The 16,157-nt window shown below is 41.8% G+C and overlaps 1 protein-coding gene across 1 annotated transcript in view; it reads right to left on the bottom strand.

Moving 5' to 3' along the window:
- The window catches only part of rxfp1 (relaxin family peptide receptor 1), a 97,529-nt gene extending 81,618 nt beyond the window's left edge, over positions 1–15,911 (bottom strand). The window contains exons 1-2 of the mRNA XM_034227599.1: positions 15,637–15,911; positions 9,641–9,778 (exon numbers count right to left, since the gene is read on the bottom strand). Coding sequence (XP_034083490.1) covers positions 9,641–9,778; positions 15,637–15,679 — 181 coding nt within the window. The 5' untranslated portion in view covers positions 15,680–15,911. The remainder of the gene's footprint in view (positions 1–9,640; positions 9,779–15,636) is intronic.
- Between the last annotated feature and the right edge of the window lie 246 nt (positions 15,912–16,157).

The raw sequence follows: 16,157 nt of genomic DNA, 5'->3' as shown, positions 1-16,157 counted from the left end.
AGTCCGCACACACACAAGACCGCAATTATGGCAGAAGCAAAAAAGCCCAAAATATATAATTTTCACTCCGAGTGGGAGGACGATTATTTTTTTATCTATTCCAATTCAAAGTCCATCTGTCTCATCTGCAATGCGAGCGTGGCTTTACCGAAGAAGGGTAATTTAGGAGCGGCATTTCAAAACAGTGCACACAAACGCTACGAGACGGAATTCCCTCCTAATTCTGCCCTACGCTCCAAAAGGGGAGGGACCTGAAAGGACAGCTAAATACACAGCAGTCTACTACTCTTACTGTTTAACATTTTGGGTTACTTGATGTTACTTCATGTTAAGGCTAATAAAAATGACAAAGCTAAGACTGTAATGTCTAGCTGGCAATGTCCTTGATCTCATATTCTCAAGGAACTGCGCTACTTCTAACCTCTCTGTAAACCCGCTCCACACATCCGATCACTTCTTCATTTCATTCTCTCTATCCCTTTCCAAACATAACAAACTAATCTCTTCTCATCCTACACTTGTCCGCCGTAACCTTCGCTCCCTCTCCCCCTCTAACTTTGCCTCGTCGGTGCTCTCAGCCCTCCCTTCCTCTGATTCGTTCCAACTACTGCCTCCAAACTCTGCTGCAGAAACTCTCCTCTCTACTCTCTCATCCACTCTGGACTCGCTCTGTCCTCTCACATCTCGGCAGGCTCGTCAGTCCCCTCCTGCTCCCTGGCTAAATGATGCACTGCGTGCTAATAGAACCGTCCTTAGGGCAGCAGAGCGGAAATGGTGGAAATCCAAACACCGTGACGACCTCCTAACCTATCAAGCTCTCCTCTCCTCTTTCTCTGCTTCGATCTCTCAGGCAAAAAGCACTTTCTTTCAAGATAAGATCCAATCTTCCTATTCCAATCCTAAAAAACTATTTTCCATCTTCTCCACCCTCTTGGACCCTCCAAAAGCTCCTCCCCCCTCCTCACTTCTGTCAAGCGACTTTGTTACCCACTTTGAAAAAAAGGTTGATGATATTCGCTCTTCTTTTTCTGACTCACCTTTACTCACCGCTGGGTCACCAGACCCTCCTTCCACCAACACACTAACCTCCTTTTCCCCTCTCTCTCCAAGTGAGGTTCTTACCCTCATTACCTCTGCCCGCCCTACCACCTGTCCTCTGGACCCTATCCCTTCAAACCTCCTTCAGACTATCGCTCCTGATATTCTACCGTTTCTCACCCATTTCATCAACACTTCTCTAACTTCTGGTCACTTTCCAAACAGTCTCAAGGAGGCAAGAGTAAACCCTCTCCTAAAGAAACCCACTCTCAACCCGTCTGATGTTATAAACTACAGGCCTGTCTCTCTCCTCCCGTTCCTGTCTAAATCACTTGAACGCGCTGTCTTTAAACAACTCTCCTGTTATCTCCATCAGAACAACCTTCTGGATCCGCACCAGTCTGGTTTCAAGGCAGGTCACTCCACAGAAACTGCTCTCATTGCTGTCACGGAGGAACTGCACACTGCCAAAACTGCATCCCTCTCCTCTGTCATCATCCTGTTGGACCTGTCTGCTGCATTCGACACGGTGAATCATCAGATCCTCCTTCGCACTCTCCAGAAACTTGGAGTTTCAGGCTCTGCACTTTCCCTCCTCACCTCATACCTGAAAGACCGTACCTACAGGGTGACTTGGAGAGGGTCTGAGTCCGACCCTTGTCAATTAACTACGGGGGTCCCTCAGGGCTCTGTTCTTGGTCCCCTCCTCTTCTCCCTGTACACAAACTCGCTCGGATCAGTCATTAGCCCGCATGGTTTTTCTTACCACTGCTACGCTGACGACACCCAATTAATCCTGTCCTTTCCCCGCTCAGAGACCCAGGTCGTCGCACGCATCTCTGCTTGTCTAGCTGACATCTCTCAGTGGATGTCTGCTCACCACCTCAAGCTCAACCTTGACAAGACTGAGCTGCTCTTCCTCCCGGGAAAAGATTGTCCAACTCTTGACCTGACAATCAACATCGGCACCTCAGTTGTTTCCCCGACTCAGACTGCAAGGAATCTGGGTGTGACCCTAGATAACAGCCTGTCCTTCACTGCAAACATCGCTGCTACAACCCGTTGCTGCAGATACACGCTTTACAACATCAGGAAGATACGTCCCCAGCTGACTCAGAAAGCGACTCAGGTTCTGGTCCAGGCTCTCGTCATCTCACGCCTAGACTACTGCAACTCCCTCCTGGCTGGTCTACCTGCATGTGCCATCCGACCTCTGCAGCTCATCCAGAATGCAGCGGCTCGTCTGGTCTTCAACCTTCCTAAATTCTCCCACACCACTCCGCTCCTCCGCTCCCTTCACTGGCTTCCGGTAACTGCTAGAATCCACTTCAAGACACTGGTACTTGCTTACCATGCTGCGAATGGATCTGGCCCTTCCTACATCCAGGACATGGTTAAACCGTACACCCCAGCGCGTGCACTACGCTCTGCATCAGCCAAACGACTCGTTGCGCCCTCGCTGCGAGGGGGACCCAAGTTCCCATCGGCGAAAACACGTGGGTTTGCTGTCCTGGCTCCAAGATGGTGGAATGAGCTCCCCATTGACATCAGGACGGCAGATAGCTTGCACATCTTCCGGCGCAAACTGAAAACTCATCTCTTTCAACTCCACTTCGAGCGTTAGAACTATTAACGAAGCACTTTTATACTAATAAAGGACTGGCTTACCTAAAGCCAGTTGAGTAGCACTTGAAATGTTTGGCTCTATGAAACCTGATTTACTTATATGATTCTGTTTTCTTCAAGGTTGTGTCTTCCTGGTCGAATGTACTTATTGTAAGTCGCTTTGGATAAAAGCGTCAGCTAAATGCAATGTAATGCTAACTGACGTGCTTGCTACTAGCTAGGGAAGCGAAATAACGAGCAATTGCTGGTATGATTACGACCTGGTACTAAGCACACAGGCATCTTGTTAAAGTTATCTTATCTTAGCTATCTCTTATATTTAGCGGGGGAAAACAATTGTGACATCAGTTATGACATCAATTACGCGACTGGGATTTGTAGTCTTTCTAGTTGCGAATTTTTCAGTCTTATATTTCAACAGTTTTACGACAAACTGACTTTTTTGACATGGAAATGATTTTTTAAGATTGACAAACATCATGTGTAATTCGTGGCACAATTCAAACGGGATGGAAAGATACGTTTTCTCTCTCCATTGACGCTGCCGATTCGACATGTTGAATCGGGAGGCTGTCGGCTAAAGGCCGTCGGCCAAATAAATCACTCCGATTGGCTGTTCATTTAAGCGAATTAGTGCATGAGAAGCGAAACGGAAGTGAGGGACCCAAACAAACTATTAAGAAGGCAAATCTGAGATTTTGTTTAACTCCAGCTCTCGACACAGGTTCGGGAAAGCCCCATGAGCTTCTCGCTGTACAGTGAAAATGGAACGCACACGCTATTTGTCGTTTGTTTATATCACGCAGTCTGTTCTTCTCTCGGTGTATCACGCAGTCTGTCTTCCGGTTGTTGCCTCTTTTGAATGACGAATACACACTATCGCCGCCTGCTGGTAAGGAGAGTTATTGGCACTCACGCATGCGCAGTTCGTACGTGCAACTTGGCTGAAGTCTTTGCGGTGTGTTCCAGTGCGAAACATGGCCAAGACGCAGGCGACGTGAGGCGGCGTGAGGTGACGTGAGGCGACGTTCCGTCGGGACGTGTTCTTTGGTGTCAGTTTGGTGTGTAAGGACCTAAGTATCAAACATAAAAGTATGCAATGGGCGGCAGAATTCCCGCTATAATATCCATGTGTCTGTGTTATGTTTTCGCCTTGTTTGTGTGTTTGAGGAGGATTGCAGAAAAACTTTATTTTCATGGTGATGCATAGGCAAAGGAGGAAACAATTTCATTTTGGAGCAGATCATTATCAAAGGCAGATAATATCATTATTTTTCACTTTGGTTAAGATTGCAATATAGGGTGAATGTGTTCAGCCTTGAAGCATTATAAGGCCTTAGGACTGTTCACTGTACCATGCATAGTTATCCTACTGGGGTAACTATGCATGGAAACCAATCAAGTGTTTGTAATCAAGACGTCTTCCTCAAATATGGAATAAAGGACTGACTGGTTACTAGAGGTAACAAAATGGCGATTCAGGCTATCCAATCGCACCCACGACACTTGTATCTGTTCTGTCTAAACCTTTCACCAGATTTGAAGTCCTAAAGTGGGACATGATTTGTTTTGTTCTCACCCCTGAGGCAGGCTGCTATTTTCATCAGCAGTGAATGATTAGGGAGCGATGTGGTATGAGAGATCTGCTCTATTTAAATGTTTTTAAATCCTCCAAAATGTAGGAATCGAAAAACCATAGAACCACTTTGAAAATGAAATAAATATTCTTGCTCAATACCTCACCAAAATGTAGTTTAATGGATCTGTGTGACTGAATAAGGAGCAAACATTTATTCAGCAAATTAGTTTATGTCTGGTTTAATTCTGAGGTTTAAGATATTTGAGCTACTTGGTAGTTTGTCCCATCCCTACTTAATCGATTGACGATTTTATCTTCAACACTTTTCCAAAGGGCCTGATGACTTGCTGAGAGATGCTTGAAAGGGCAGTGACAGTCAACGGTCACAAGAGCATTTAATCAGTGTCCCTTAAACTTTAAAAGGCGAGCACTGAGTTTTTCCTGACAAGATTGATCACAGCAAAGCCCCATTTGCAGAGAAAACCGTTTTCAAAGTTGAGAAAAAGTTCAATTTGTTAATCTCCTATAACTAAATTCAAGAAAAGTTAGACTTTTTATTTTCCCTCGAATGTATTCATTGCATTTCAATTCAAACGTTTTTCGGGGTTAACATTTAAAAAACGATTTTCAAATGTTATTTCTGCTGAGTAATAAATAAAAAGTGAGTAATGAAATGAATAAATAATACCCAAGCACTGAGAAGGGCTATTGATGGAGGACAAGCTGTCAAGAAGCAACCAGTAGAGTATAAAAGTTCTCATTCTCACATTAAAAAGGAATTGCAGAATCATTATTATTAATCATTACTCCCATCCTCAAGAAACCCGGTCTGGATCCCTCCTCCCTCAGTAATTACTGCCCCATCTCCAACCTCCCCTTTCTCTCAAAAACAATAGAATGTATCATCTCCAAACAACTCCACCGCCATCTCCAAACCAACCAGCTTTTTGAACCCCTTCAGTCTGGTTTTCGTCCCCACCACATCAGAGAAACGGCACTCATCAAAGTCCTCAATGACCTCCTCACCTCTGCTGACACCGGTTCCCTCAACATCCTCATCCTCCTCGACCTGAGTGCAGCCTTCGATACCGTGAGCCACACCATCCTGCTTACCCGACTCCAGGATATCGGTATCGAAGGTACTGCACTCAGGTAGTTCCAGTCCATACCTCTCTGACAGATCCCCCTTTATCTCCCTCAACAACCACTCCTCTGCCACAGCTTCAGTTACCCAAGGTGTTCCCCAAGGTTCAGTACTCGGCCCCCTCCTCTTCATCATCTACATCCTCCCCCTTGGTCAGATTCTCCGCCAATACAACCTGGACTTTCACTGTTACGCTGACGACACACAGATTTACCTCAGCACCAAATCCCCCCACAACCCCCCCCCTCATCCACATCGAATCCTGTCTGACTGTAATAAAATCCTGGATGCAACACAACTTCCTCAAACTCAACAGCAATACAACTGAACACCTCCTCATCGGCTCCAAATCCACCCTCAGCAAAACCCTCAACCTGACACTCACCATTGATGGCACCCCTGTTTCCCCCTCCACCCAGGCACGCAACCTTGGCGTTATATTTGACCCCACCCTCTCCCTCTCCCTCGAGCCCCACATTCGTCAAGTTGTAAAAACCTAATTTTTCCACCTCCGCAATATTGCCAAACTCCGTCCCTCTCTCACCCGCCTTGACTATTGCAACTCACTCCTCTACGGCATCAGCACTACATCCCTCAATAGACTCCAGCGTGTCCAGCACGCAGCCGCCAGACTCCTCACCCACACCAAATCATGGCATCACATCGCCCCGGTCCTCAAATAACTCCACTGGCTCCCCGTTTCACACTGCATCCACTACAAACTCCTGGTCCTCACTTTCAAAGCCCTCCACCATCTGGCCTCCCCCTACCTCACTGACCTCCTCATCCTCTACCAACCACCCCGGTCCCTCAGATCCACCTCAGCCGGTTTGCTTTCCATCCCCAAGGCCAAACTCCGGAGCTCCGGGGACAGAGCCTTCTCTGTGGCAGCCCCGAAGCTCTGGAACTCCCTCCCCCAAGACCTCCGTGAGTCTGAGTCCCTCACCCTGTTCCAGTCCCGCCTCAAAACCCACCTCTTCAACTCTGTATATCCATAAGCCCCCCCCCTCTCAACCAACTTCCTCCTGACAGCTTTTCTGTTTTGTTTTGTTTCTTTGTTTCTTTTTTGTTTTGTTTTTGTTTTGTTTGTCTACCCTCCTTCCCAAATGTAAAGCGTCTTTGGGTTCAAGAAAAGCGCTATACAAATATAATTCATTATTATTATCCCATTAATATCAATCATTTGTTGTGTTGTATTATATTACAAGTTTCCTAGAATATTCAGTTAAATGTCCTTTATGCAAATGTGACTTTAAGGGTACTAATGACCTTTTAATGGCCACTTGGGCAGTGCAGCAAACAGCATTCATATTTTATCGACTTGTAAACCTATTATGGTGAATAATTGATATGTTTTGAGGTGTGAATGTGAAAAGAGAGCATTACTCACAGTAACTCCCGAATGAATAACTAAATGTGGAAAACAAACAGTAGATTTTGTACAAATCAAGAATATACATTAGTATTCCTTTGATGTCGGGTATATGCCCCCCAGATGTATACAAGCCAAACACTAACTGCCATTTCAGCTTTGCTTTGTTCACCACCAACTTTGGAGGAAAAACATGGCTCTTTAGTCCCTTACGCTCCACAATGATCAACAGCTGCAAACACTGGTTGGGGGCTGGACAGATGGTGCAGTGTGTTTTTACAGCTTTGTTTCCCCCAAAAAACTGCTGTCTGCTACTGGAAACAAAGCTGATGAGAGCCATGAGAGTAAATCACAACCCTGAAGTTGCAGTCACAAAAACCGAAACAATTAGCTAAACGATATGCAACACTGAGCAGATCTGCAGTTGCGGGTAAGTGAACTTGAAGTAAGTTTATTACATCTTTGTGGGAGGTGGACAAATACTGAGGATCTTGTTGCGATAGTATAGTAGTCATTTCTTAAATATGAGGACATTGTGGGGTTTTCCCATGATTTATTCATAAAGGTTTATTCAGTCACATTTCAGAATTATTGCCAGTGTTGACCGTTTTGCAACAGCCAGCTGCCGCAGGCTGATTTCATCCACAAACTCATCCCCCACATGTATTCCCTACAAGGGAGTCACAGCCATTTAGTGAAGTTATGTCACTGGTGTGCTTTTTTTACGGACAACAAGGGGAGTGAAACGTGGGTAAACATTCATATATGCATGCCGCAGGTGGTAGTGACATCAGTGGATGATTAAGGGGACCACATGAATGCTAGCTGTTGTTCCTTCTCTGCGTGGGAGCGTTACTACAGCTGGGTTTACAAAATGTATTTCATTCATAATTAAAATGCAGCAGGTACAAGTGGAACAAAAAGTCCCATTAACATTTAAATAAAATGCTGTGGTTTAACACTCAGTTTGTTCTTATTTCATATCAGTGGCGTAATGCTTCAGATGGCTGGAGACAGGAACATGTTCTCTGGTGATATAAAAAGCAGTGAAATGGTTCCATCTTTATAAGACTAACGTAAACCATCGGTACCTACTGACACAAAACCGACATCCGATCACAATCCTTCCTGCGAGATGACTAAATTTGGCCCGGCAAATGGACAGAAGTGAACTGCCATTTTTTATAGTTTGACAGCTCTTTTATCAGCTGTACCTTTTTCAGTACAGCAGCAATGATTGATTATCGCCTCCTGAAAATAGATTAGGAAATGAGTAATTTTTTGCCTGTTTTCTCAAACTGGAAATCAGCAGTGTGAGGAGACTTCAGTAATTAAATATGTTAGAAGTGGAGGTCTTTGGATGGAAATAAATGTAGTTTTGTCAACAATACGTTGTCATAACAATGTCCTTAGAATCAGAGAGCTAATGTCAGTATAATTATAATGATGTATTTTTGGTCAACCTTCATAAATTCAGTATCTAAAATGAATACGTTAGTTCAACAAGTTAAAAAGTCCTGAGAGGGGGATGCTTGATAGCTCAGTGGTTAGAGCTGGCGGATCCTATGCAGTGTGCGCTGCCAACTACGCAGGTTTGACTCCTGAGACCTCGGAAAATGCTATACAACGTCATCCCCTCTACCCCTTTTCACCTCTGTATCTATAATAAAATGCACAGTCTGAAAAAAAAAACTGAGAGGTCTAGTAGACTCCTGCACTGGGTTTACTACTTGGGTAAACCACAAGAAAAAGTAAAAAAATATAATGTGAAAATGATATTATATAATAAGAATAAGAGTGGTAAAAAATGGTAAAATGGTAATAAATGGTATAAAAAAAAATCTGAAATGTAATAATATTAGAATTGCATATTCATCTTTACTAAGATAATTGAACAGACTCTATAAAAGCTCACATGACGTTATGAAGAGCAATTCTGGTACCCTTTGCTTAACTGTGACAGATGTGCTAAAAAATAAACAGGATTTTGGCATGTTGAGTGTTACAAATGAGCTGCAATGATCTACTATCAAGGCGAGAAAAACAAGTGAACATATTCCATAAAAAACATGGCTCATTCAATCTGTGTTCTATTCACATTGTTAGCGTGTGTGCATTGATCGATTTTGGGACCATGTCAAATTTGTGCAAGATGCAGTCAAAACATTACAGTTGTGTAATTGAGATTAAAATGAATGAAGTAGAAAACAAAATGAAGATTGAGTTTAGTCAATGATACCACCTTCATCTCAACCCACAATTTGTTTAATAAATTAACTTATTTATTTATCAGGCACATGTAGTATCCTGATGAATAAGGGTTTTATATATACTGCCTATACCAGCAAAAAGTTATAAGTCTTTTTAATTACGCCCCGAACTCTGAGGCCCACCATAAGGAAAAAATAGCATATAGTTAAACACTGATCAATGAGTATAAAGAGGGCGTCTGTTAGAGATACACTGGATGTATACTGTACAATAACTTATATTGCAAAAACCACTATAGGGGCCGGAATATATTATAAAGTAAATGTAAACTTAATAGACCTAGTTTATGTTTAGTGCTTTTCCAGTCTTTGCAAACTCGAAAAACACTTTTACAAATCAGCACTCACCCGTGTACACACATTCATAGAGGCAGAGGCTACCAATGGAGACTAACCTTCATTTACATTCACTGCAAGCGCTGGGTTTGAACCACCACACATTCATTTACCGACTCAAAAATGAATTGGATTTTGTTTAAAAAGGTAATCTTTAAAGTGTCCATTTCAAAACTTAAGATTTTCCGAGTGTCATCTATTTTTTTGCTGGTAAATCGCAGGTGTAGGCATCAAGTTTCACTGCACATTGAACGAGTAGAAAAAAAATTAATTACCACAGTTCTCCTCATCCGCTTGATTCCCACAGTCATCGATGCCGTTGCAGTGCAGGAGCTGAGGCAGGCACACGGTCAGGTTGCCACAGGGGAAATATCCAAGGGGGCACGTCTCTTTTTCCTCGCTGATATTGAATGCTGTAAACAAAGCAAAAGATTCAGACGTTTGATTGGGAATGCAAAATACCTGCCACTTGTGTATATATGGAGAGCCCTTGTCTAAGATGTCCTATGGCAACTTGTGCTTTATCTCAGAGTCTTTATTATGAAGAGGCATTGAACAAACAGTACATATGAACATACTGTATGTGGAGAATGTAGGACATTTGCTATTAAAAAGGTGGCGGAGGAAAGGATTAATTCCCTCATTACACCCCATCTTCATTATAAATATTCCTTATTCATGCACCATTGTGAGTGTGTGTTATGCATGTGGTGCACAATACAGGACAAGGATAAGACACATGCAGATTATTCAGTCAGCCTGTATGACATACCTGAACTGGACCTAATTAAGAAGAGAATATTATTTATGATAATATCTACTCGGCACTTACAGCAGCCTGGCATCATGCTAAATTATAGATGTATCATCTCATTATGTCGCAACAGGACCTCTCACAATTCCTTAGTCTTTGTCCTTCATTAGGGAATAACGATAATGCGTTTTATCCCGTCATTTGTCATTTACTCTGAATCTTTTTATCGATAGTTAAATATACAGTAGGTCAATCTTATTTGGTGCAAAATAAACACATTTATTACTTTATTTATACATGCATTCAGCTTTTAAGCTTTCAGGTAGCAGTATCAAAGAGCTCAGGATGCTTCTTCCACGCTGAGCTGCTCAATGACTTGTCAGGTGTTTGGTATTGTTGGCTAAATAAACACAGATGCTCTTTATACAACATGTATTCAAAGGCAATACAAAATTCATCATCCTGCTGCGCCCCGTTTGACTGTACGACCCGCATCAGACTCAAAATACTAATAGCTGCTTTTAACCTCCGTGTCAACAGCTCTTTCCAGCGAATATGCAGATATAATGAAAAGTGTTTTTTCTGCACCGTTCACTTGTGTCTCCACTCTCCAGGTATAAGTATTAACAACTCAGTCGTCAATCAACAACCTATACAAAACTATAATTTGGTTATCACTCTTTTTGAAAACACATTATGAGATGTCACTTACCAAAAGGATTTACAAAATGTGTCACAAAACCTGTTCTGATTGTACATTTTATTTTTCAATTAATATCAGACTGTTTTAATGCAGTCCACATTTCTCAAGTGATATTATTATGAATTAAAGCACAAGAGATCCATTGAGTGTTTTTAGTCATGCAGCACATTTACAATGGTGAGGCGACAGTGAAGTGCTTCCACTTTAGCTGTGAAACTGCAACCTGACAGAAAGCATACTGATGAATCACACTAAAGCCAGATGGTAAACATGTTAGAAGAAGTCATTTTTATAGAAAAAATGTCAAATAACCAACCATTTCCTGGATAATTAACTCCTAAAGTATTGCCAAATGTGACATTATTTTTAACTCCTAATGCATCATGCACTGTTGCCTCTCCTTATCAGCCTCTGTTTGGCCATCTCAGCATATTGAATCAGGGGATGAGGCTGTCAGTGATGGTGGGCTGTCTAAGTGGATGTCCAGCAAATCATTGTTTCCATCCATTTACTGTGGGAAATGGAAGAAACCTCTCAACCACCAACATAATACGATTTGTTTTTGTTATTTTGTTGTGACATTATAATTAACTCCTAAAGTATTGGCAAATGTGACATTATTTTATGAAAACACATCCTTTTATGTGAACAATGCCTGCCACTAAATCACCAAATCAAATTACTATACTCAAAGGAACTCCTTTACAGCATATAAGTTCCGGCTTTGACAAGCATTGTGTCATTAAAGATCAGTGCAAATATGTAGCCTGTGAGAGATATAAGGCTATAGTGTCATATGAATCATCCCTATAGATGTGGCCCATTGTTGAATGTCCTTGATTATGCTTGCCAGTCAAAGTATAACCTTTTCAGCTGTAATGTACACTATTTTCTACTGACGTAAAGGTTTCCACTCTCAACCAGCCACTGTGTTCTGGGGACCAGAAAGACTATAAAGCGATTAGACTTGAAATTTAAAAAAGGATGTCTTGGATCATTGCATTTAACGGCTCCTGCTGTTCAGCGTGTTGAAAAGAAAAACTCTCAAACAATAAATGTTTCACAGGAGCAGGACAGATTCAACATATAAAATTCATATCACATCTCATGTCGTGCCTTCTTTAGTGATGCTTCAAACAGAGTATTCCCATACAGCACATATACAAGATACTTTTTTTCTCCAATTTGTAGCACCACAGTTCAATTTGTGTTATTGCATGTGAGGTATATGGACTGCATGCATTTATATTTAGCTTTTCCCTTCTGAACTACCCTTCAAAGCCCTTTTACATATACAAATCATGGTCATCCATTCATACAGAATACACGTTGCAATCTGCTTGGGAAACACAACATTCACACACAGCTGGCCATTGGGAGAAACCTGAGAATAAGTATCTTGCCTATAGGCTGAACGATTAATCGATTTTAAATCGAAATCGCGATTTTAAATGATGCGATTGTCAAATCGCAAAGCCTGCGATTTTTTTAAACTTTTTTTTTACATTTGTTTTTGTTTTTCTTGTGTGTCAGTCATCCAATCAGGAGTGCTGTGCTCCACATGTACCAGCCATTGTTAACCAATCAGAAGTGGCCCATGATAGAAGGTGATTGACAGATTGATCCAATCACCTGCCAAGTATCTTTGAAAGTGCCTGCCCTTTCCAAATGGCTTCCAATGGAGCTTTAGATGCTTTGGTGAAACAAACCATCTGGGTCAGGTTAGCAATGCTCCATCACCTGTTTCTATTACAGGGTGAATCTTAAACTGAAGCTTGACTTTAAAGCAACCCAACGGAGGTTTCATGTAAGTTTAGTTATTTCACTTGTAGCTCGGGCTGCGGGGGTGCTAGAGACGGGAGCACGTTGATGCGACCTTCCTACCCGAAGATATGGCCGCATTTTACAATAAACTTCCGTTGGGTCACTTAAAAACAAATATCGCAAATCGAATCGCAATCGCAATATTTGTCAGAAAAATCGCAATTAGATTTTTTTCCCAAAATCGTGCAGCCCTAATCTTGCCCCAAGGACACATCGAAATGTAGGCTGCATGTAGGCTGGGATTGAACCTCCAAACTTCCAATTGGCAGACAACCAGCCACAGACTGAGACATTCTTAAATCAACCAGAGACAGAAAAAGTCTCATTTATATTTCAAATAAACCACTCAACTTGAAAGTTTATATTTGCTCTGCTCCTGAAGACACAAAAGGTTTCCTTTTTTAAATAGCTTAATTGGATAGAATGTGAATTTTTTTTTTTAAATGTGCCTGATGCACCAAGCACTCAACTTTCTTCAGACGTCGGGCGTTGTTGGGCCACCAGTTTAATTTTGGTCCTGTTGCCTCTATGCTGAAAAGTGCATACAAAAACCTTCTTAAATAAAAACACAATCGCATGAAATGCTTTGATTATTCAGGTAAAAGTTGCACTCAAACACTGTAAAGAAACAGCAGAAGGCCAGCCAACTACCGACACGCATGCAAGTTAAGTTGTGTGCATGTGGATTAGGAAAGATTCATGTATTCATGATTTAACAAATCATAAAAAGATTAACAGAACTAAATATTTGGTCATTGCTTTTTGGTCTTCACCCACTAAAGACCAGCCAAAAACCTATTTACTCCACTAGTTATAAATCTTTCTAGGGATATAAAACAAGAGTCTGTCTGGTCTGATAACAAAAAAAAATCGGATTATGTTGGTGGTTGAGAGGTTTCTTCCATTTTCCACAGTAAATGGATGGAGACAATGATTTGCTGGACACCCACTTAGACAGCCCACCATCCCTGACAGCCTCTGCCACTGATTCAATACGCTGAGTTGGCCAATCAGAGGCTGATAAGGAGCGCTGAGAGGCAGCAGTGCGGGATGCATAACATAAACCACAGGCTCTACACATCCTGGTGACAGACCAACAGATCTTTAGGGCATTACTGTTTGAGCTGAAACATTTCCTATCTTCTGTTGACTGTGACAACATGAAATATATAATCTTATTTGGTCGGTTTTTCCTGCAGAAGATCCATTTTCCACAAGGTAGCACAGGAGCGCAGGTTATGACTTTGAATATTTTGCTTTAGCTAAAATGCATGCAGTTATGCGACATATATATTCCCATCTTTGCCTTACAGTAGCATGAGGGCATCAGCAGTTTCAACCTCAATGCACAAAGCCAAGCTGTTTTACAGCCAAACTAAACAGTATCTTTATCACACAGATTATTTGAAAGATGAGTTGATTCATTCTTGGTAAAGATACAGTTTCTCAAGGTCCACAGTGATGTCTTTACATGTAAATGACTTGTTTTGTCCATCGTAAACCCACATATATACACTTTAATATGATATAAAACAGAGATAGGTGGGAAATCTCCATATTTACATTACGAGGTTGAAAACGAGGAATTACTTAATAGTTGGCTGGTTAGGGCTTTTCACATATTAAACTATTCTACTCCTCTTTGTATCACTATTACAGTTTCAAAGCTCCAATAAAAGTAATCTTGTAAATTGGGTTTTCAGCTTTTCTCAGGATTCAAAACTCTATACTCTATTCGGTCTATAGGCTATGCTGTAAAATGTATTATCTCTTCGATTTACACACGGCATCTATTGCACGTCTGTCCGTCCTGGGAGAGGGATCCCTCCTCTGTTGCTCTCCCTGAGGTTTCTCCCATTTTTTTCCTTAAACTGTGGGTTTTTCTCTGGAAGTTTTTCCTTGTACGATGTGAGGGTCTAAGGATAGAGGGTGTCGTTTTTCTCAACAATCTGTGCTGTTGTATTTGCTGTAAAGTGTCTCTACTGTAGGCTATTTTTATTATATGGACAGCACTTTGGCTCGACCAAAAATCGTTTATAAATGTGCTATATAAATAAAACTTGATTTGATTTGATTTCATATATTTCAGGGCATATCTTGCAATGGAGTTATTGTGCACATTAGTGTGTCAGCCGAAGTGCCAAAACTCGGTTTATGAAGACAAAACACACGCACTGGATTAAACTATTTTGCTCTATGGACTAAAAGCTATATTGTGACCTGAAAGACTCTTGATAAGTCTGTCTGACCCAGAAAAAGAGCTTCTGCCAGTTTAAATTTAGTGTGGATACTTTGTTATTCCTCCAGGCTTCACACAGACTTGAATCCTTGCCGTTGCAGAAAGCATACAGAACTACATTACAGTGTCCGATAAGAGATTGCAAATGTACTGTTAAAGGGGAAAAAAAGCTTATTAAAAAGGCTTTAAGGCGGCAAGACATCTACCACTGACATGAGGAGATTCACAGCACTACAGAGCCCCCTATCACAAACAGGGGACAAACCACAAAGAACCAGTATTGTTCAACATGAGTGAAACAGGAATACTGTGCACCTTTAAATCCACAAACTCATGGTATTATAAGAGAATAATTGGGAAATGCCTCCCACTATTTCCAATCTCTTCCACTCACGATAATTTAGCAATTTATAGGCGGTTTCTAGCCTACTTAGTGGGTGGCAGATTGCATTGAAAATATCAATACGGCTCCCTTATGTGTTGAACCCAATACAATAACACAGAGATTATAAATGATATCCTGCTGATACAGTGACACACACAACATCTATCAAAATCATACAAGAACACGTCCTCTCTTTCTTAAAGAGATCAAATGTCAGATCAAGTCACTGGGATAACCTCCTAGTTAGGAAAGCAAATGTTTTGTAAATTGTGTGCAAAAGAGCATATATGATTGATGAGGGCACAATATGTTCACAAGACACTGAAGATTCAAATACTTTATGAATTAGTTATTTATTGAACTTACCAGACACCCCGTACGCGAATATCACAGCCACATAAACTTGCATGGTTCCTCGTGAAGTTTTATTGAGAACCGCGTTGGTGGATCAATATGTTCTCAATGGTTGTCCAAAGTGTTTACAAATAACACCAAAAAGTTTGTTTGCCCGCAGATCAAACGCGCGGTAGGAGCGCAGACTGTATTTAGGGTTGGAGCTCCTGCAGGAGGACCTGTAGCCACTTCGCAAGGTCGAGTCGGTCTGCACCCGGTCCTACAGAGAGGAAGGTCTGAGGAATCACTTTCCATCGTCTGACGCACGATCTGCAGCAGCAGCAGCAGCAGCAGCACAGGTGCAGCGCGCTCAGAGGGGTGGAGGGAGAGAAACAGAGGGGGAGGATTCAATCTGGGACTCTGCAGAAGAGGGAAATCCATGCTCCAAATGAAACGCGACACTAATTTGCTGCTCATCAAATTCCATGCTGATCTCGTTCATTATATGCGTGTTGTTGTATACACTCGCCAGGTGATATAGATATAGCAAATCA

This window comes from Gymnodraco acuticeps, unplaced genomic scaffold, assembly GCF_902827175.1.
Source record: "Gymnodraco acuticeps unplaced genomic scaffold, fGymAcu1.1, whole genome shotgun sequence".
In the NCBI taxonomy this organism is placed as follows: domain Eukaryota; kingdom Metazoa; phylum Chordata; class Actinopteri; order Perciformes; family Bathydraconidae; genus Gymnodraco; species Gymnodraco acuticeps.
Note: the sequence above shows the minus strand (reverse complement) of the source record. Positions and strands in the feature narration are given on the sequence as shown.